The sequence below is a fragment of the Marasmius oreades genome, chromosome 8, assembly GCF_018924745.1.
Source record: "Marasmius oreades isolate 03SP1 chromosome 8, whole genome shotgun sequence".
Taxonomy (NCBI): Eukaryota; Fungi; Basidiomycota; class Agaricomycetes; order Agaricales; family Marasmiaceae; genus Marasmius; species Marasmius oreades.
This window is the reverse complement of record NC_057330.1, coordinates 827254-845765: the sequence shown is the minus strand read 5'-3', so window position 1 is coordinate 845765 and position 18512 is coordinate 827254. Positions and strand designations below refer to the sequence as shown.

At 48.2% G+C, this 18512-nt stretch overlaps 9 protein-coding genes across 9 annotated transcripts; 6 read left to right on the top strand and 3 right to left on the bottom strand.

The window, feature by feature from the left end:
• Positions 1 to 102: 102 nt before the first annotated feature.
• E1B28_012186 (uncharacterized protein) lies at positions 103 to 1074 on the top strand (the record flags this gene model as incomplete). Its single annotated transcript, XM_043157268.1, has 1 exon — positions 103 to 1074. One exon carries the CDS (start codon positions 103 to 105, stop codon positions 1072 to 1074), a length of 972 nt encoding a protein of 323 aa, XP_043004635.1.
• Positions 1075 to 1553: 479 nt separating this feature from the next.
• On the top strand, positions 1554 to 3020 carry E1B28_012185 (uncharacterized protein; the record flags this gene model as incomplete). The annotated part of the gene is made up of 5 exons (XM_043157267.1): positions 1554 to 1838; positions 1900 to 2210; positions 2278 to 2443; positions 2502 to 2846; positions 2901 to 3020. The coding sequence occupies 5 exons, from the start codon at positions 1554 to 1556 to the stop codon at positions 3018 to 3020; spliced, it is 1227 nt and encodes a 408-aa protein (XP_043004634.1).
• A 446-nt stretch (positions 3021 to 3466) lies between these two features.
• ADE2 (phosphoribosylaminoimidazole carboxylase ade2) lies at positions 3467 to 5387 on the top strand (the record flags this gene model as incomplete). The annotated part of the gene is made up of 4 exons (XM_043157266.1): positions 3467 to 3494; positions 3564 to 4334; positions 4398 to 5134; positions 5193 to 5387. The coding sequence occupies 4 exons, from the start codon at positions 3467 to 3469 to the stop codon at positions 5385 to 5387; spliced, it is 1731 nt and encodes a 576-aa protein (XP_043004633.1).
• Positions 5388 to 5908: 521 nt separating this feature from the next.
• E1B28_012183 (uncharacterized protein) lies at positions 5909 to 7365 on the top strand (the record flags this gene model as incomplete). Its single annotated transcript, XM_043157265.1, has 5 exons — positions 5909 to 6199; positions 6258 to 6559; positions 6614 to 6785; positions 6845 to 7189; positions 7243 to 7365. The coding sequence occupies 5 exons, from the start codon at positions 5909 to 5911 to the stop codon at positions 7363 to 7365; spliced, it is 1233 nt and encodes a 410-aa protein (XP_043004632.1).
• Positions 7366 to 7861: 496 nt separating this feature from the next.
• Positions 7862 to 9989, bottom strand: E1B28_012182 (uncharacterized protein). The gene is made up of 5 exons (XM_043157264.1): positions 9888 to 9989; positions 9637 to 9825; positions 9275 to 9582; positions 8229 to 9218; positions 7862 to 8171 (listed from the first exon to the last, which is right to left on the bottom strand). The coding sequence occupies exons 2-4, from the start codon at positions 9809 to 9811 to the stop codon at positions 8619 to 8621; spliced, it is 1083 nt and encodes a 360-aa protein (XP_043004631.1). The 5' UTR covers positions 9812 to 9825; positions 9888 to 9989; the 3' UTR covers positions 7862 to 8171; positions 8229 to 8618.
• A 21-nt stretch (positions 9990 to 10010) lies between these two features.
• On the top strand, positions 10011 to 12318 carry E1B28_012181 (uncharacterized protein). The gene is made up of 9 exons (XM_043157263.1): positions 10011 to 10084; positions 10139 to 10659; positions 10714 to 10755; positions 10807 to 10973; positions 11034 to 11231; positions 11282 to 11491; positions 11557 to 11754; positions 11813 to 11866; positions 11935 to 12318. The coding sequence occupies exons 2-9, from the start codon at positions 10569 to 10571 to the stop codon at positions 12268 to 12270; spliced, it is 1296 nt and encodes a 431-aa protein (XP_043004630.1). The 5' UTR covers positions 10011 to 10084; positions 10139 to 10568; the 3' UTR covers positions 12271 to 12318.
• Positions 12319 to 12448: 130 nt separating this feature from the next.
• On the bottom strand, positions 12449 to 13939 carry E1B28_012180 (uncharacterized protein). The gene is made up of 5 exons (XM_043157262.1): positions 13851 to 13939; positions 13630 to 13797; positions 13446 to 13566; positions 13004 to 13387; positions 12449 to 12934 (listed from the first exon to the last, which is right to left on the bottom strand). The coding sequence occupies exons 1-5, from the start codon at positions 13914 to 13916 to the stop codon at positions 12534 to 12536; spliced, it is 1140 nt and encodes a 379-aa protein (XP_043004629.1). The 5' UTR covers positions 13917 to 13939; the 3' UTR covers positions 12449 to 12533.
• Positions 13940 to 15351: 1412 nt separating this feature from the next.
• On the top strand, positions 15352 to 15905 carry E1B28_012179 (uncharacterized protein; the record flags this gene model as incomplete). Its single annotated transcript, XM_043157261.1, has 3 exons — positions 15352 to 15704; positions 15763 to 15806; positions 15865 to 15905. Exons 1-3 carry the CDS (start codon positions 15457 to 15459, stop codon positions 15903 to 15905), a joined length of 333 nt encoding a protein of 110 aa, XP_043004628.1. The 5' UTR covers positions 15352 to 15456.
• A 650-nt stretch (positions 15906 to 16555) lies between these two features.
• On the bottom strand, positions 16556 to 18462 carry E1B28_012178 (uncharacterized protein). Its single transcript, XM_043157260.1, has 3 exons — positions 17821 to 18462; positions 17450 to 17741; positions 16556 to 17377 (listed from the first exon to the last, which is right to left on the bottom strand). The coding sequence occupies exons 1-3, from the start codon at positions 18218 to 18220 to the stop codon at positions 16657 to 16659; spliced, it is 1413 nt and encodes a 470-aa protein (XP_043004627.1). The 5' UTR covers positions 18221 to 18462; the 3' UTR covers positions 16556 to 16656.
• Between the last annotated feature and the right edge of the window lie 50 nt (positions 18463 to 18512).

Below are 18512 nucleotides of genomic sequence, written 5' to 3'. Positions count from 1 at the left end.
TTCTACAACGTCTTTCATTGCAGGCTAGCTTTCCCGCAGTGACCTTGCCAGGCGCAAGCTTTTTTTTTTTTCTTCATTTGGTCAAAACGTCACCTTTAGAGGATGACATCGGCTGGTCCTTTGACGCCGAGTGGTTCATCTTCATCGGCCACAGTCGAAGAAGTGCGGCCACAGGCAGGTCCCTTGCCGCTGAAGCGAGGTGAAATTGGGTACAGGGAAGATTTGCATGAAGAAGGGACGGCGCAGGAAACCAGCAACTCTCCTGAGCAAGTACTTCCCGAGCGACATCCTGCAGACAGAGAAAATACGAGCCACTCCGATACTCCTACTCCATCGTCCACTACTCCTCCGCCGACCTCTCCCTCTCCTGCCCCTTCCTCGACCGATAATGCTATCAACAAGCCATTAAAGAGGTCGAGGAAGATATGTTACGGTGGCATTACGTTGTCAACTCTAATGGCATTCCTCATTCAACTGTTGATGGTTTTCGGGACTATTACTGGATGGGTGGTAACGGTGCTCTTGATGAACAAGAAGACGAAAGCGGTTAAAGAGGGGAATGCAGCAGGCACAATCCCTTCATCCGTGTTCGTCCATGTGGTTTTCACCATCGCAATCCTTGGACAGCTTCTTTTCCTGGAACGCCGACTTTACCGTCTACGAGCCGAGCGTTATGCCCACTTACATCCAGGAGAGATAATCCCCTCGTCTATCCGATATGGTAATCATTCAGATCCTGTAGTGGCATTTTCACCTTGGAACCGACCTCCTTTGCCAACTTATGCTGCTACTCTGGCACAGAGTGGTGTTGGTACCGGGGATGCGGAAGATCATATCATTGCTCAGCCTCCACCGCCAGCCTATGGGAATACCAGAGGAAGCACACTGCTTTTGAGCGGCTTCCTCAGGAACAGTCTTCGAGCGCAAAGACCGGTCTCTAGTGACTCGACAGCGACGACACCGGAAAGGCCGGTGAGTTACCGTAGTATGGATTCAGAGTGGGAGGTTGTTCAGGATGCGCGGAGAGCTCAACAATTGGAACGAACGTTGGCAACGCTCGAAAGGAATCGGTAGGGACCACCTCACTGATACACAGCGCTTGTTATTATCAATCACCAATCTCTGACTTTCATTTGTTTTGATTGTTAGATTTCGTTTCTGATTGTTAGAGATGTAGCAAAATTTCACGCTCTTTTCTCTATAAATGAACAACTTCCTCGCACTGCTGTTTATGACTAGTTTCCGAGGCTCTTGCTATGTAAATTGTGTTCCGTTTACGTTCTTCCATTTTCTGTGAGAGTACCCTCTTTGACGGCCCCGAATTGTGGGTAACCCGTGCCCAACGATATTCCGAAATCCGGATCATGATCCAGAAGGTCTGGCAGGGCGCAAGCGCTTGATACAATGCTATGCTTACTCACACTTTACAAGCCGATCCCTCGATGACTCGTTTGCAGCACCCTAAAAACATTGACAGCTCTTGCACATATAAAATGACCGGAAACTTCAATGACTAGGTAACTACTACCCATCGTCTCTTTTCATTCACTGGAATGACTATAATGACCCGTCCGCCAGAGACACTTCCAACTTACTCTGTTTCTTCGCCTCCGCCATCTTACTCTTGTGATCCAGCTGTTGGCGAGCAACTCATTCAACGAACGCCACGCGCCTTAGGTCGTCCCACCGGAACGTTTAAAAAACTATCTGGGGGAGTAAAAGTTGTACTCACGGAGCAGGAAGATGACGCGGAAACACCCATATACTCACGACACTATCCTATAAATGGTGCTATCGCACTGGAACACCGTGAAACAATCACAGAGGTCAAAGCAAAGGTATATTTTACACGTCTCTGGTGGTCACAATTTCCCTACTGACGGGTGATATGATATACAGGTTGTTGGCCAAATGCGACTTCTCATCCCTGGGGTGAACTCTCGTGAGGTGACCTTGGTGGAACAACACCAAATCCTTTGGTCATCGAACTCTGCCAGCGGTTCCTCTTCAATGTGTCCGGGAACACTGCCATTTTCGCTCACTTTACCGTCCACATTTGAAGACAAAGGCGCCTCGTATCCTTTACCGCCGACCTTTAATCTCTCCTGCCTAGGCTCCTCAGGGCTAACGGCTGTTTGCAAATATTCGCTTGAGATCAAGGTTGTGAAGGGTCACAGTCGAGGTATCGGACATTGGATGAAGACCAAGAAGTATGTTTGTTTCCGCCATCTTAGGCGCCAATATAGACTTACGCGTCCCTAATTCCAACTTTTTTAGAATCAGCATCCCTCTCAAACATCTGCCACGCTCACGACCGCCTCGTCCCATTTCGGCAGAGTGCGACCTCTTTTCCGACCTCAAGGTTTCTCCTGAGGAATGGCACCAAACTCTGACGACGATTCCCTCACGTTCGCCCGAGACCATCCCTCCGGTCAACGCACATGTATGTCCAACCCTGGTTTATCGACGCGTCGGGAACGCTAACACTATGTGCTTTGCAGGTTTTTATCCCTTCCACAAAAGTTTTTGCATACGGCGAGACTATCCCCTTCCATATCCAGTTAACTGGACCTGTATGCTCGTTGCGCGACCTCTCAGATTCGTCTGGTAAGGTTCCGAACCTTCGAGTGAACCTTTTACGTCAGGCCTCGCTGAACATCGACGGTCCCAAGGCTTGGAGGAACAACGTTATCGCTGACTCCAAGTTATGGCCGATACCACCGCCTGTGGGTAGCATCACGAATGCAGCTTGCTTGCGGGAAGATAGTCTCGACTGGCAAGGTGAACTCGAAATTCCAAAAACCCTCTCCGCTCCAGGTTTCCATGCGGGAGATTTGCATGTCAAGGTAAGCTTTAATCACTCCGGTATATGGGAAAGAAATGAATTGGCGTTCTTCTAGGATTTCATTCTCTTAACTGTAATTCCTGCGGATAGAAAATCAAAACTACAATATCATCAATCTCATATAGCTATCAAAATTGTCACGGACTCGTGGAGGGAAGCGCCGGACTCATCGTGACTTGTCCTGTTCTCTTTCTTGCTCACTCAAAAGTTTATGATACGTACGCTCACAACTAGATTACTTTTTCACTGTATTTCAACTTGGACTCTCTTTTGAGATCTTTAGACTAGCATTATTCTCAGTCGCATTTACATCTATTTTACACGGAACCTCTCATGAGCGGTAAATAAAGTGTACTCATACATAATATTACTTCAGTATACGTACAAAGAACCTGCATTTTTCAATCATCACTACAACTTCTCACCGGCTGTAGGGTACCCTTTTTTTTGCCGGATCTACATCCGTGCGTCATTTTTTTTTTCTGTTTGCACATCGAGCATCTCGGTCACTGTGGTCATTGCAAATTTATCTGCTCAATCTTGCTCCGATTTCGAGGGTACCATCCAAGTACCGTCACCCCAATATCGCATGCTTCACTTGACGTGAACCGGTGCATACAAATGTCTGAAAAGATTGTCGGAATACTCGGTGAGCCTGGATGATCCTCTGAAAAAAAAAAAAAAGGTCTTCATTCCAATCTTTTTCTCACTGATGCAGGTGGTGGCCAACTAGGTCGCATGTTGGCAGCGTCAGCCTCCCTTTTGAATATCAAAATCGCTGTACTCGACATCGGCGAGTCAGCTCCCGCTAAACAAGTCGCGTCCCTCGCCGGTTCAAAATTGAAGCACATCGATGGTTCCTTTAAAGATCCTATCAAGATTAAAGAGCTTGCGGCTGCCGTTGACGTCCTTACGGTAGAGATCGAACACGTCGATGTCGATGCTCTGGAAGAAGTACAGAAATCAACGCAAATCGAGATTCATCCCAGCCCAAGTACGATCAGGGTTATACAGGACAAATTTCGACAGAAGGAACACTTGAGGGAGAAAGGATGTTCAATATCAGAGTACTTGCGGGTGGATTCAACTGTTGAATCTGTGAAAGAAGCTGCTGCCAAGCTTGGGCTACCATTAATGCTAAAGTCGAGGACACTGGCTTATGATGGACGAGGAAACTATGTGTTGAAGGATATTGAAAATGCAAACGAGGCTATCGATGCGTTGGGTGGTAGAGAGTTGTACGCTGAGAAGTGGGTCACATTCGTCAAGGAGATTGCTGTCATGGTTGTCAGAGCGCGCGATGGAACCGTCACCTCATATCCAACGGTGGAGACTATCCATAAGGACAATATATGCCATCTCGTTTTCGCACCTCTCAGAAGCCGCGACCCTTCACTATCAGAACGAGCGAGAGCTGTTGCAGAGCGTGCTGTGGCGACTTTGGATGGAGCGGGTGTGTTTGGAGTTGAGATGTTCCTCATGAAGGATGGTGTGCGATCTCCTTATATCCTTACCTGACCACGTCTGCTCATTTACTCTCCTCGACGTTTAGGTGCAATATACATTAATGAAATTGCCCCACGGCCTCACAACTCCGGACACTACACCATTGAAGCATGTGAAACCTCTCAATACGAGAATCACCTCCGTTCCATTCTCTCGCTACCTCTCGGCTCAACTGACCTCAAGGTTCCATCAACGGTCATGCTGAATCTAATCGGCGCGTCGTCATCCATGTCAGAAATTAAGTCAATCGTGGACGTCGCACTGACAATCCCCGGTGCCTCCACTCACCTATACGGCAAGTCAGAATGCCGCAAAGGCAGAAAAATGGGTCACATCACTGTCGTCGCACCTTCGGATGCAGAACTATCCGCCAGACTACGCCCGTTGCTTGAGGCTCTTCCAGGATCAACAAAGGAGGAAATTGACCGATACGCACCCGAACTTCCCTGTCGAGGCCACTCGAATCTATCTCCCTTGGTCGGGATCATCATGGGCTCGGACTCAGATCTGCCTGTCATGCTCCCTGCGGCTCGGATTTTGGACAAGTTTAAAACACCGTACGAACTCACGATCGTTTCGGCTCATCGGACACCTGATCGAATGGTGGAATACGCGCGCTCAGCTGCTAGTCGCGGTCTGCGCGTCATTGTCGCTGGGGCTGGAGGCGCTGCTCATTTACCTGGGATGGTGGCAGCTTTGACGCCCCTTCCGGTGATTGGCGTTCCTGTGAAGGGAAGCTCTTTAGATGGTGTAGACTCTTTACACAGTATTGTGCAAATGCCGGTGAGTTTTGTTTTATCATGGTCATCCTTGTTAATTGACTGCCTCTGATCTTTTCTAGCGAGGAATACCAGTCGCTACTGTGGCGATTAATAATGGAATGAACGCTGGGCTATTAGCTGTGAGGATCCTATCAGCCGGAGATTTCAAGATCACAGAGGCTATGGGTTGTTATTTGGTTGAGCTTGAAAAGGAGGTGATGGGCAAGGTTGAGAGGTTAGAGGAAGTAGGATGGGATGCCTATGAAATCAAATAATCATGAATAGTGAAGAGTACGTGAGGAGTACTGGGTTCTGTGCTTGATTCAATGACCGTTTTCACACCAAGAATCAGGAAATGAGTCAAAGGACAGTTTTACTCGTATCCGTTTCGTCACCACTACCTATCATCAATAAGTATTCAAACCCTAGTGGGTTTACCCGGGTTGCCTCTCTATCAGGACATCTCTCGCTGCAACCATTTACGAGTCTCTCAGCTCGACTCTATTTCAAAAACGAAGTGGACGACAGTGGCCAATCGTGATATTCTCTATTCAACCTCTCCTGGCTACAGTCGACGATAATTCGAGATTTTAAAGCTCGTACATGAGTTGAACATGAGTGCGAATTGATTATTCGGGCTTTCCCTTTCCCCTTGGTGTTGGTAAGTCCGTGCGTTCTACCCCATATTTCGCTGACTCATGCAAACGCCATTCCCCAGGAGTTTGGCTTACAAGGAACATATAAATGACTCGGGTTTCATTTTTGTGCTCCCATTCTCCACTACATTCACTCTACTATGGACTGTAGTAATACCCAAACACAAACACCACCGTCGTACTGTGCTCAAGTTGTCGGACCGCCGCCATGCTATTCCTGCAAACTACTCTTCGGCGAACAGCTCATTCAAGAGACGCGAAGCCTTCAGGGACTTGCCCGTGGCACCTTCAAGAAACGGTGTGGCGGAATAGTTGCTGCCCTTACTGAGCAGGAGGATGACGCGACTATTCCAACGTACGGACGACAAAGTTCTGTGAACGGTGCGGTCGCACTCGATAATCGTGAAGGAACAACAGAGGTCACAGTCAAGGTAAATATACTCGCTATTCTACACGTCTGGCACCTACGTTTTCTCAGCTGACGCGCAGCTCCTGGGCCGAATGTACCTACATATCCCGGTTTTCAAGTCCTGTACGGTGACATTGGTGGACCAGCGGCAGACTCTTTGGTCATGTCTCTCTATTGCTGGGACCTCCTCAGTTTGTCCTGAGACCATGCCTTTCTCCTTTGTTCTTCCCTCCGCTTTCAAGGACGGAAACACCTCGTATCCCTTACCTCCGTCCTTCGATCTCGCTTGTCTAGGCCCTTCTGGACTTAAAGCTGTTTGCAACTATACCCTCGAGATCAAAGCTGTAGGCCGAGGTATTGGCCGTTGGACGAAAGTCAAAAAGTGAGAGTTTTTCTGAGTTATGGACACAGCTATTAAACGACCGAGATCTAATAGAATGGTCATTCCGATGGAGTTCATGCCTCGTTCTCGGCCAGCCTCCTTCTCACCTGTGCCAGATGTCCAGTTAATCCGATGTGCCCTCAAGACTCTTCCTGGGGAATGGTACGAAAGTTTAACGACAATTCCATCACGATCGCCCAAAACGTTACCCCCGGTCAGCGCACTTGTACGAACTTTCCTGAACTTTTTTCCCCATAAGGGCTCACTGATTAATAAACCGAGTAGATTTTTATCCCCTCCATTAGGGCCTTCGCATATTCCGAGACTATACCTTTTTATGTCCAACTAAGCGGTCCACGCTGTTCCCTAAGCAGCCTCTCAGGGCATTCCCCGACCTCGCCTACACCACCGACCGTGAGGGTGTCTCTCTTACGCCAGTGCACGCTTCTTGTCGGCGACCAAAAAGACTGGCAAAACCACACCCTGTCTCAAGGTGTAATCCGTGCTGTATCCCCACCTGTCTGCAATCCAGCAGGCCCATGGCAGGACAGTCTTGATTGGCAAGGGACGATTCAAGTCCCGAAGGATCTAAGGAATCCCAGTTTCTTTGCGGGGCGTTTAAGTGTAAAGGTAGGTTCGCCGATTATGGGCTCATATGATTTACATTCTAAACTCTTTTGTAGGATTTTCTCGTCCTGTCAGTTGCCCCCGCAGAACCTGTAAAAGCGGCTTTCGGACGTCATCAGTTAGTTGTCCCAGTAAAAATAGTGACGGATTCTTGGACAGTGGGCGAACCAGCCACATGAAACTCGGCTTCTTTTGTTAAAATGTGTATTATTTCACCCAATGTAATCCTAATATGAGTGTTTGGGAAACATGAAAGTGAAACTGACGATCCCTGTAGTTCAAGTAGCGGTTGCATGTTACATGTAGAGTTATACATACAGTGAAAATGTTTGAAACAAGGGCTGAGAGAAGCACCGGTGGTCCAATAGGCAATGGTGATGCATCAGGTCTGGTGCCCCCCTCCCCCTGTGTTGAGGGGCGAATCGTAGTAAGACTTACCGATGCCGGGGGTCCCACAGACGATAAACGCACCTTGGGGACTGAATGAGGTGGGCCAATCCGGACCAGTACCCATATACTCAGGGTCTTCACCTTTATCATCGGAATTCACCTACTAGCCTTCGCGAACCGCATCCTTGAATAAGATTCCTCCTAAGTAAACGTTGTTCTGAAGACCTCATGTCCGTTGAACCAGAGTCTGGCAAAGAGCAGGTTTATATTCAGGAGTGACCAATAGGCGTTTTGGAGACTTGTCAGCGAATAACCGGAAAAGTTTGAGGGATTTGTAAGAGCCAACAACATCTTCGACAAAGGTGGTACGGTCTTTATTTTTCCAGGCTATTTCATGTAAAGTGCAGTAGTGTGGAAGGTCTCCTTGGCGAAATCTTCGAGGTGGTTAACGATCTCTGGTGCCGTGGATAGATATGCACGTAGTCTTGTGTCTGGTATAGGAGATCCAGGACTAGCAATCAATCGGCTCGCCGAGCCGGAGGGGGATCTTCTTCAGCCATGCGACGCCACTAGACTTCCGACTCCGCATCACGCCCTGAGCTGTCCAATCGTAACCAACTCAAGCGGAACATTCTCAACCAAACGTCCTCACAAGTTTCGCCATCTTCTCTTATTTCTCCATCACACGATCACTTTGGCTTTGGGTTTCGATTCAGAATCATCTTCCCTCCCCCCGTAAGGCAAAAGGGACTGTCCCGCTTGAGAACGACAAATGTGAGGTTGATGTGCCATCTCCACCACCACCACTACTACCGGTTCGAGTATCACTACTAGTGGATATGGTGAAGGAGGACGGTGACGGTGGGTCAGATGTGGGGGTAGGGTAAGGGGAATGAGGGTCGACTGGTGATAGTGATATCCGTACTATCACTGCTGGATCTCGATGACTGTCTCGCAATGACCATAGCTCTCAGATGAAAAGGCGCTAAGACGCGGGGGCGAAGATGAACTCGAACGATATCTATTCAAGACCGAGAAAACGCTACCTAAGCTGGGTATCCAAGAAGCGACCAATATGGTCAAATAAATCTTGGTATTTAGTCTCCGCGTCAGGCTCATAATCGAATGAGTGTTCTTTTCCTTCTACGACTTTCAATTCGGACGACACTCCCGCCGCTAGCAGCAATTCGTGCAGATGCTGAGATTCGGCAACTGGAACGGCACTGTCTTCGGAACCGTGAACGAGGAGAGTTGGTGGCCAGTTTGGATGTACATTCAAGCTAGGAAATAGACAGGAATGACGATCGTCTATGTTTCCCGGTAGTAGTTTCCTGGTTCCAGGTTCCGAATTTTGGTAGGACGTTTCACGTAAGGAAGCGCTCAGGCTTGGGTGATGCTGGCCAGTGTAGTAGTCGAGGAACGAGCCAAGCTGAAGATAAAGTCGTGAAAGAAGCATGTGAGGATTTGCAGGATAACCAGGCGTGGGGGATGTTGGTGGGTGGTACTCTAGTGAAGATTCTGAGATGGATTTTGAAGGCTCCGAAGAGACGGACGGATAGAGATACTGAGTGAACTTCTTGGGCTCCAATAGTTCTCGTCCGCGAAAGAAGGGCGTTGTCTTTGATGTGTAGTAGTGTGGAATCTAAACCGATCTGAATGTAAGTGACATTTTAAAAGACCGAGTAGGGAAATACTCACCAGAAAGTCGCCACCCATGCCGTACATTGATAATACTGCTCGTGGTCTAGGTTCTATGTGGATAGCTGCAAGATAAGCACAGGTACCACCTGAACTTGTTCCAGCGACAGCGATCCTATTGGGGTCGAGTTTGGAGGATGCCCCTTCTTTTGATTGAAGTTTGTCTAGAGCTTTCTCAAATTCGGAGCCGAAGATGAAAGCGAAGAGATCGCGAATGTCTTGTAGTATCTCGTGCCCGGTTACACCACCGGTTGGAAGGAGACGATAATCCGGACATATTAAGAGGTGCCCTGCTTGATTCACGCGTTCTACATGGGAAGAAGTGAGTCGAAAAGAAGTATGTTCAACTACTTGTGACGTACTCTGCAACCATGTCGGAAACCAGCTCTTGCGATTTCCGACTGTGAGGCCACCACCATGAAAGTATACAATCGCACCAACGCCCGAGATCACTTCAGTCGGAGGGTGAACGTCCAATCTAATCGGTCCAGAATCGCAAGTTTTGTAGACCAATGTCAAAGGCTCGTCGCTTTGCATACTTCCGTCGGATTCTATTGTAAGTAACAAAGACGGCTTTCGGACACGGAGGAAGATTCCAGTGTATTCAACCCACCGTCGAGGATTCAAATCACCTGAAATTCTGCAAGTGGAGACTGAAAGCCACGGAGTAAGGAACAGTTGGTGGGGGTGCGGGAGAGATAAGATAATAATATCGTGGCTGTGCATGTGTATTGCGAACTTGCGTCGGTTGGTTCTTTGTCGCTAACGGTCTCGACCCGCTCGATGACTTACACCTACCCGTTTCGGCCGGTTAGTTTCCGCTCTTCATTGCAGCTCCTTCTGATTATTGTCGAGAACTGCCAGACATGGGCAAGTCGACTCTAAAGATCGCTTCCAAATCTCTTCGCTTGTGCTTTCTGGGTATTATGAGGTTCATAAGATCTACACTCCGAGTCTTCCCACTTTAGATTTCTACCTGGTTTCCAAATCGCTTCCATCACTTTGAACTCCGTGGACTTGCCTCTTTCGAGCAGGTCTCCAAAATGCGGGTTCCAGCGTGGACTCTCCGTCACCGCCGTCACCGTCGTTAGTGAATGCGGCCGCGATACAACACAATATATCTGTGTCTGGGTTTTTTGAATTATGCGGCCGATTAGGATCTCTATTCTGGGTTATACTGCACTCGTCATTAGTCCTAATATATAGAGGTGTGGGATGGGCAGAGAAAACAGCAACACCTCCTTCCTTCATCTCACAGGTCTAGGGACTCTTCAACTTCTCGTTAGCAAAAGAAATGTCTTTCAAAAAACTGGACGTCGCTATCATTGGCGGTGGTGTCGGAGGTTTGGCTGCCTCTTTATCTTTGAGACGTCAAGGACACAAAGGTAAAGATCGGCGATTACTGTTCACTGAATACCGAGTTAACAAAGAGATTACAGTCACCATCTACGAAAGACGAAGCTTCACCGCTGAAGTTGGAGGTTGGTGACCACTTGCTCGTTCTAGAACCTGACCTCTGAAGTGTACTTTAGCGTCCATTACCTGCGCCGCCAACGGAACGAAATGGCTGTATGAATGGGGATGCGACATGTCCATCGGAAACCCTGTTATGCAGAAGAACCTTATTATGAGAGACTGGAAGACCGGTAAAGCCTTGGCTTCCTATGGTATGGAGGACTACAAGGAAAAATGGGGATACGTGAGTTTTCTATGCACTTTGAATGACTTGACTCCGCATCTTACCTACCCTTTCCATCAGGAAACTAACATGTTCCATCGACAAGACTTACATCTGATGCTTCTCACTGCTGCCACATCTACGGAGGGCGTCGGTGAACCTGTCACGGTCCACGTCGACTATGTTTGCGAGAGTGTAGACCACGAGGAAGGGACTGCATCTTTCACCAATGGAGAGACCATCAAAGCCGATATAATCATTGGCGCCGACGGTATCCGAGTACGTCCTTTCTTTATGCGCTCGATGACTATGTGCTCAATTCCTCGTAGTCCAAAGTTCGCACAAGCATCGGTGTCATTCCCGACATGACCTCTGCTCCTCAAACGTGCTTCCGATGTAACGTGCGTACTGAGGACGTGAAGCGTCTCGGTTTGGTGGATTACAGCTTGGACCCAGCCATCCAGTTCTGGGGTGGATTCGAGGTACCCGATATCAACAAATACTTCAAGATTGTCATGTGCTCAGTCTCTGGCGGTACTGTGCGTTTATCCCACCTTTCTTGCGACAAATCTGGAGTCAGGAACTAATCGTGACTTGCCTATAGATCACTTCCTTCTACTGCTTCATGCCCACCGAATTCGCCCTTCAGCATGTGTCTGAAGGTTTCCAATTCAAGGAAGTCGCAGTTGATGAAATCCTTGTCGCCGCCTACAAGGATCTTTTGGACAAGGACTGCCAGGATCTTTTGAGGAACTCCATCGAAAGGATGCCTTGGAGATTGTACCTCCACAAGCCTTACCCAGTGAGTTCGGCCGACTATCATCCGTCATACATTTTCTAAATCCTTCGCTCCATTACAGTACTGGGTCAAGGGCAACGTCGGTCTTCTTGGAGACGCCGCTCACCCCATGATGGTAAGTCGCCGCTTCGAACTACATATCCGATAATGACAATCTTCTGAACTCACTCTTTCTTTGCGCAGCCTCATCAATCTCAAGGAGCCTGCCAGGCCTTCGAAGATGCTGCTGTGCTCGGTCTCGTCTTCTCTAAGGAATACCCTCAATTCACTCAAGACCCGAAAGCCGGTCTCGCGATGTACGAACGCATCCGCAAACCCCGTGGCACCCGTATCCAGACCGCAAGCCGAAGAGCCACCGATGACCTCCATGAGCGTATCGGTTTCACCACCATCTTCTCGAACGGAGCTGCCAAGGAAGGCGAACCAGACGAGACCGGTTGGGTCAAATTGACAATGAAGGAGGTCAACACCTGGAACCCAGCCGAGATTCTCAAGCAATACGCCGCCGAGAGTGCTTAAGTTGCAGATTTTTTCCTGCTTCCAAAAACGGACACTATTAGACTCGACTTACAACTGTACATTATCTATCACTGCATCCTGGTCGGGATCTTCTACACTGTACGATTACGATATGCCATACTTCCTTTAGTTTTTAGACAATTAATATATATACGTAGTAAACGATCTTACATTGGATGACAATTTGTCTTTTTCGAGTGAAAATGAACTGTCCTGGTGTTATGTTTACATTGATATTTTGTCTCTTCCGTCCAAATGCTTCCTCAAGCGAATATCTTCAAGAACTGAGGCGCCTCGTCACCCTCTCTCATCGTAATAACAGGCACCGCGGACCTTTCACCAAGATGGTTATCGTAGAGGAAGCGCTGGGCATATTCACCCGCCAACCGACGTTCATTCAACGATGACTCTCTCCCCAACCACACGAATACGGCCGGACCATCGGGATTCGAAGAGTCGTCAAGTAAAAATACGTCAGAAGAAACAAGAGAATCAAAGCTGACGGGTTTAGTTTGTTCAAAAACAACTTGACCTGTCGCATCGGATAGACGGAAGAGTGTAGGGTTGGTCGTTTCGGTATGGACCGTATCGTTAGCTTCGGGTTGCAATGTAGTACCATCGCCGAATTCGCCTAGGAATACGCCCGACCCAGCCCCTCCTTCGTCTGATGAGGGAATGGCGAAAGGTCAGAAATCACGTAGTTGGTGATCCTCAACAACTAAATGAGACGAACCATAGACAGTGACTGAGCATTGACCTTGTCGGGCATCAACCAAGCTTTGGACAAACTCTGCTGCTTTGAATTTTTCCTTCCCGACACTAGCTTTGGTGTTGAACTGTAGGACTTTGGATCCCTTGTCGAGGACAAAGACGTCCCCCTTTCTAAGGTTTGCCTGTACCGGAGCGACTTCACGGATGACAAGAGCTGTCAGAGAACCGGACTTGGATGCACTAATTCGATAGAGTTTGTTCAAGTCCAGCGGAGGTGGATCGGTAACGTGGTGAAAGCCGGTTGCGACTCCACCTTTCAGACACTGAAACTTGGGGAAGTAAGAGAGGAAGCGGTTCGATTCATTATCTTGGACTTCACGATATTGAACAGGTGCGCCATGGAGATCTGTCAACGAATAGCTCTGCTTAACACCATAGCCCGTGAGCAGGAAATGGATACGCACGGTCGTCCAACTCCACAGTCTTGTAAGCAGCTGTACCTGCTTCATCCTGCGTCGTATTCTCGCCTAGCCAGAAATGTAGGTCATGAGCTAGCGCATCGGAATCGGCAGATTTCTTGTATGTCTTTTCTTTCGAGATGGCAAATGAGCGGTAATGGACGATTGGACAAACTGTCGATCGACTCACATGAAGGACGATGTATGAATCACCGTCATAGAATAGACCGTTATTCTTTTCAGGCCAAGGTACGACATGGAAGTTCTCTATTCTCCAGATGCGAAGACCTGGCTCCTTTCCTGCATCTTCCCAAGCAGATTCTTTATCTCCAGCGCGTTCCCGTACACGTTTTTCGAGCTGAACGATATTGAGAGCCGAAATGACGATTGTCGGAGACTTGTAGCACCCACATCTGAGCCAAGCAGAGCAATATTTGAGTCTTTGATATCGTAACGTTCTGGCCTTGTCAGAGCCATCGAGATGAAATGGGAGTACTACGATAAAGTTGGCTGGTCGCTAGCGCCCATAAGAGCTAAGCTTAAATTGGCGTCGGCCTGTCATCGCGACCACAAACTCTCTAGGCTTTCCTTCAGCTGGTTCACCTGGCCCCCGGTCATGTTCGTCCTCCAGCCTCCGGCTCGCTGTCAAATTCTGACATTAAATACAGTAACTAGGTGGTAGAGAAGCGCGTACAGAAGGGCAAGGCTGGATTTAAATGTGCGTTGTTTCGTTCACGAGAACTGGGTTTCCCTCTGACTAGATGATCACCATCAGGTACAATGGGCTCGCCTACAACGGCAGAATAGTTTGACGAATGTACAATTCAAAGAAAGGAAAATGAACGCCGATAAAGTACCTTGCCACACCTTCGCATCGAACTGTTCTGGCTCGAGGATCTCAATTCAAGATTTAACTCCCAACACTTTTCTCGGAATCACTCCACTTTACGAATATCTCATGCAACCGCCACAAGACGAATCTCTACTTGACCATTACTTGGGTGGACTTTGGATAGATGCTGCCCCCGGTGGTTCGCACACATAGGCCGAACTGCGACTTGCAACAGTTACTAGTGTACGAATAAAAATAGAGCACGACTTTTCTCAAGCCTTGGGTCGGATTGCAACCCGTTAAACCTCCCCCTTGTAATCGAAATGCTGCAAATGGTGAGAAATCCTTCGAGAGTCTCTGTCAGGGCGACTCCTCGCTTTTTACTAGGACGAATCACGACTCTGCTTGCTTGGAAAGCGTTCGTTCGCAACACCGTGCACTTCAACAGAACTTTATGGTGCGAGTCCACGCCCGTAGGCATGAATGATATCGTTCGAGATGCGGGGAATTGCTCCAAAGGACACTGGGAGGTACTTGATGTGCTCGCTCGAATGAATTCCAGAATGTATCGGCCGAAGTCAACTCGCACCAGAGGCTCTTAAGTTAGCCGGAGGCCGTTGAAGATCAATGACGATGGACTCTGGATATTGAATGTGGTCGGCCAATGAATGATTTCCCGTTCTAATTCCAGTTACTGACGTTACTTCGCCCCTAGAATGAATGTCACCGGTATCACACGAGTATTCATACGAAATCATGTTGAACTGCCAGTAAAAAGCGCGGACGTTCTTTCTGTTGCAGGCACGGACATGACTACACCCCCTGACTTGATGTTCTCTCTCCTTCTGGACCGCACAAGTCTCTTGTCGTTCAGCCACCTGCGTCACTCTGACTTATTTGCGCTGATCGAAGCTGAGCTTTCTTGACATTCAACGGGAATTTTTTCTCATTCTGGCGAGGATTATAGGCACATCTCGCAAAGTTTCTGCTTGGTATTCCCAAGAGCTCCACTTTGACATTGAAGTCAATACATTCAGCTATCGAAATCTCGTTCCTCATTCTACATCATCAAAGGCACCTAGAACTACTCACCCAGAAAAACGTATAAGAGGCCTCTGCAAATGATCCTTCATTCTTCACTCGAACACTCCAGCACTTGTCTGTTCAAGCTCTACATCTCTCAACATGTTGTTCAACAAGCTCTTGACCCTCTCAGCGGTCACCTGCCTTGCGGCTGCCACAGCTATTCGACGAACAGATGGCGGAGACTCTTGCCCCCCTAGCTTGCAATGTTGCCAGCAGGCGGTGGAGGCGAGCGACCCCGTTGCTACGACAATTCTTGGTCTCCTCAATATCGTCCTGGATGACTTGAATGTCCTTGTTGGGCTCAACTGCAGCCCTATCACGGTGATTGGGAGCGGAAATGGCGCATGGTTAGTTAACAGTGACCTTGTTTTTCCCGACTAAGACTAATATATCTTGTTTTTCTAGCTCTACTGGTGGCACAACCGTCATTTGCAATGACAATAGCCACGGTAATATATACCCTTGAGTCAGTATTTTGACTGATTCTCCTCTTTTTTGAAATTGTAGGCAGTCTCATTAGCATTGGATGCATCCCCATTATCCTTTGAAGGACAGACAGTTAGGAATCAAACACTTGTTGCTGTATCAACATTGAGGATCACCTGTGTATTCTTAATGACTGTTACTGTGTCATGTTTCTATTTCAATTGGACATTGTATGTTTGTTCAAAGTTCATTACATTGCACAACATCAAGTTCAAGAGGTGATTACAAACAGGAAAACTATTCTTTACAATGTGAATGATCCCAAGATTCCATTTGCACAATCCCGCTGAAGAACCAAAACTGGTATCCAGCATAAACAATGCAAAAAGAAAGGGAAGGGAAAAGAATTCCCCCGACGACACAAGCCGGTACTGCAGTGGCAAGGTCATCATGTCCCCAAGTTGCAAGCAGAGCTCAGAGAACAAGGGCGGCAAAAATTAGATAACCAGATACGGAGGGCGGTGCCCTCGTAATAGTGGTTAAACTATTAAGAACAGATACTACACTTGATCTGTAAAGTTCGATTGTTAGTTGATGTGAAGAAACTTCCGAAATGAAAGAGTTGCACGTACCTAAGCCAAAAGGCCAGAGTGGTAAGGAAACATGTTGTTCAGCGCGGGCTTTTATATGTTCTTCGACGCGCACGGACCAGCTTGAGGGTAGGTCAAATCGTTCATCAGAATAGCGACGCGCGCAATAAGCGCAATAAACATTGGGTGCAGGTTACAGTATAAAACACGCATGTATTGTACAATTCTCGCGGCAATGTACGAGTGAAAGGTGGAATAGAATGTCTGTATACACAAACACAAGTTATCCCGCCGGAGGTATTCTCGACGGTGAAGGTGAGCGGCTATTGGTCTTCGCTGAATTTCCGGAAGTATCAAGGTAAATTCCGGGAGGTAAAGCAATATCAACATCTTCTATATCAGGATCACAATCTTCCGACTCCACCTGATGTTGGAGCCTAGGGAAAGAAGGAGTCGCAGTACTTGTCCGTACGGGTGAAGGTGGGGGTGATTCTGATTGGTTGGGTCGAATGAAATGTCCATCCAAGCCGTCTGCTTGTCGCTGTCGTGATGATTCGTCGTCCGAAGGTGCTCCCGTTCTCTGTATGTTACCACTACTTCTCTCGCTTCCCGTCTTTGCTACATCATAATGTGGAGGAGCAACCAAGGATGAATCGTACGGCGGTGCCGGTATAGGTATCGAACGTGAAGGTGTAGACACCTCCCTAGATGGAATCGAAATCGGGAAATACCTCGGTAGGAAGCTCATTTCTGGTGCTTGGGGGCCTTCATTCCCGCTGTGCGGCGAATCGGCGACAGCCAACCCATGATCCATATCGTCAAACCGCTGTGCCCGTACTCTGCCTCCTACTAAAGGTGAAGAAGACCGTCTCGCCGATCTGCGTCTTCGGTATAATATAGAGATGAAAGTGACAAGAGAGATGAGGGCGAGGACACCGACGGAACCGCCTATGGCACCTGCGTAGGTGGCTACTTTTTTGCTGTTACCAGATGAAGTGGGTTGTCTAGATGAAGGAAGTGAAGATGAGCACGGAATTGGGGATCAAACGTTAAACGTTGAACATTTGAACACTGACGCTGCAAAATCATCGAGCGTTGTAGTGTATACCATATAGTCCAATAAGAAGATCGACCCTGGTGCGACAGTGGCGACTAAGACGTGGGGTTGCTCTGATAGATTTCTGAGAGCAAGAACGAGACTGTCTGATTCGGCTGACGATGACGAAGTGGTATTTGTCGACACGTAGAAGAACGACCCAGAAGGCTGATTATCCAAGCTGAATGTGAGGTTCACTGTCGTCTGCGATTGAGAATCAGAAGGCACAACACCCGACTGGGGAAGGATGGAGTAAAGGTAAACGGCAGTACCTATATGTCAACATTTCATCAATTGACGTGAAATTTCCGAGAATGGCAGGCGACCGCTCGTTTTGAGTCTCGTGCTCACCCGTGAATTTGAACTGCGCAGCAACCACCTCGTCGTCGACTTTACGAGCTTCTATCCGTCCACCTTCACCACCGCCGCCACCGCCGCCTCCACCACCCTGACCTCGACCCTTTCCACCTCCATGGTCCTCTTCACCTTCACCTTCACCGTCCACAATCGCAGTTTGGGTTCCAGAGACTGAGCCACTCGTCGATGTACCTGGAAGACCCGCGTCGATCGTAACATTATGCACTCCCAAATGAAAAGTCCCATTAAACAACGAGGTCGCATCCACCCGAACACAATTCGTACACCTTTGAAGCTCTATATTGTCAAGCCATGAATCCGTCGGCTGGTAGGATATCGAATCTGATGGGGCTGAATCGTCAATGGAAACGTTTCGAGGTTCTGTGCTGGCCATTCGATGAGGGAAAGCGGAAAGGAGATACGGTTGTGTGGGAACGTCGAATTATAAGTCTGGCTTGGGAAATACAGCATGTTTTCGTGTCTCGCCAGGTCGGTTCGTGTGAATCCAACGGTGGTAGTACCTGCAATTGGGGCCAATCGGTTTGTCGCACACCACTTCTTCAGACCGTGCCTTCTCAAACAGTGAGAAGTAAACTCTCGCTTATAAACTTGAAGACGACATCGACTTCCCCTTCACCCTGTATCCGGTTGTAACACTTGGACGAGTGGTTTAGCTGAGATACTTA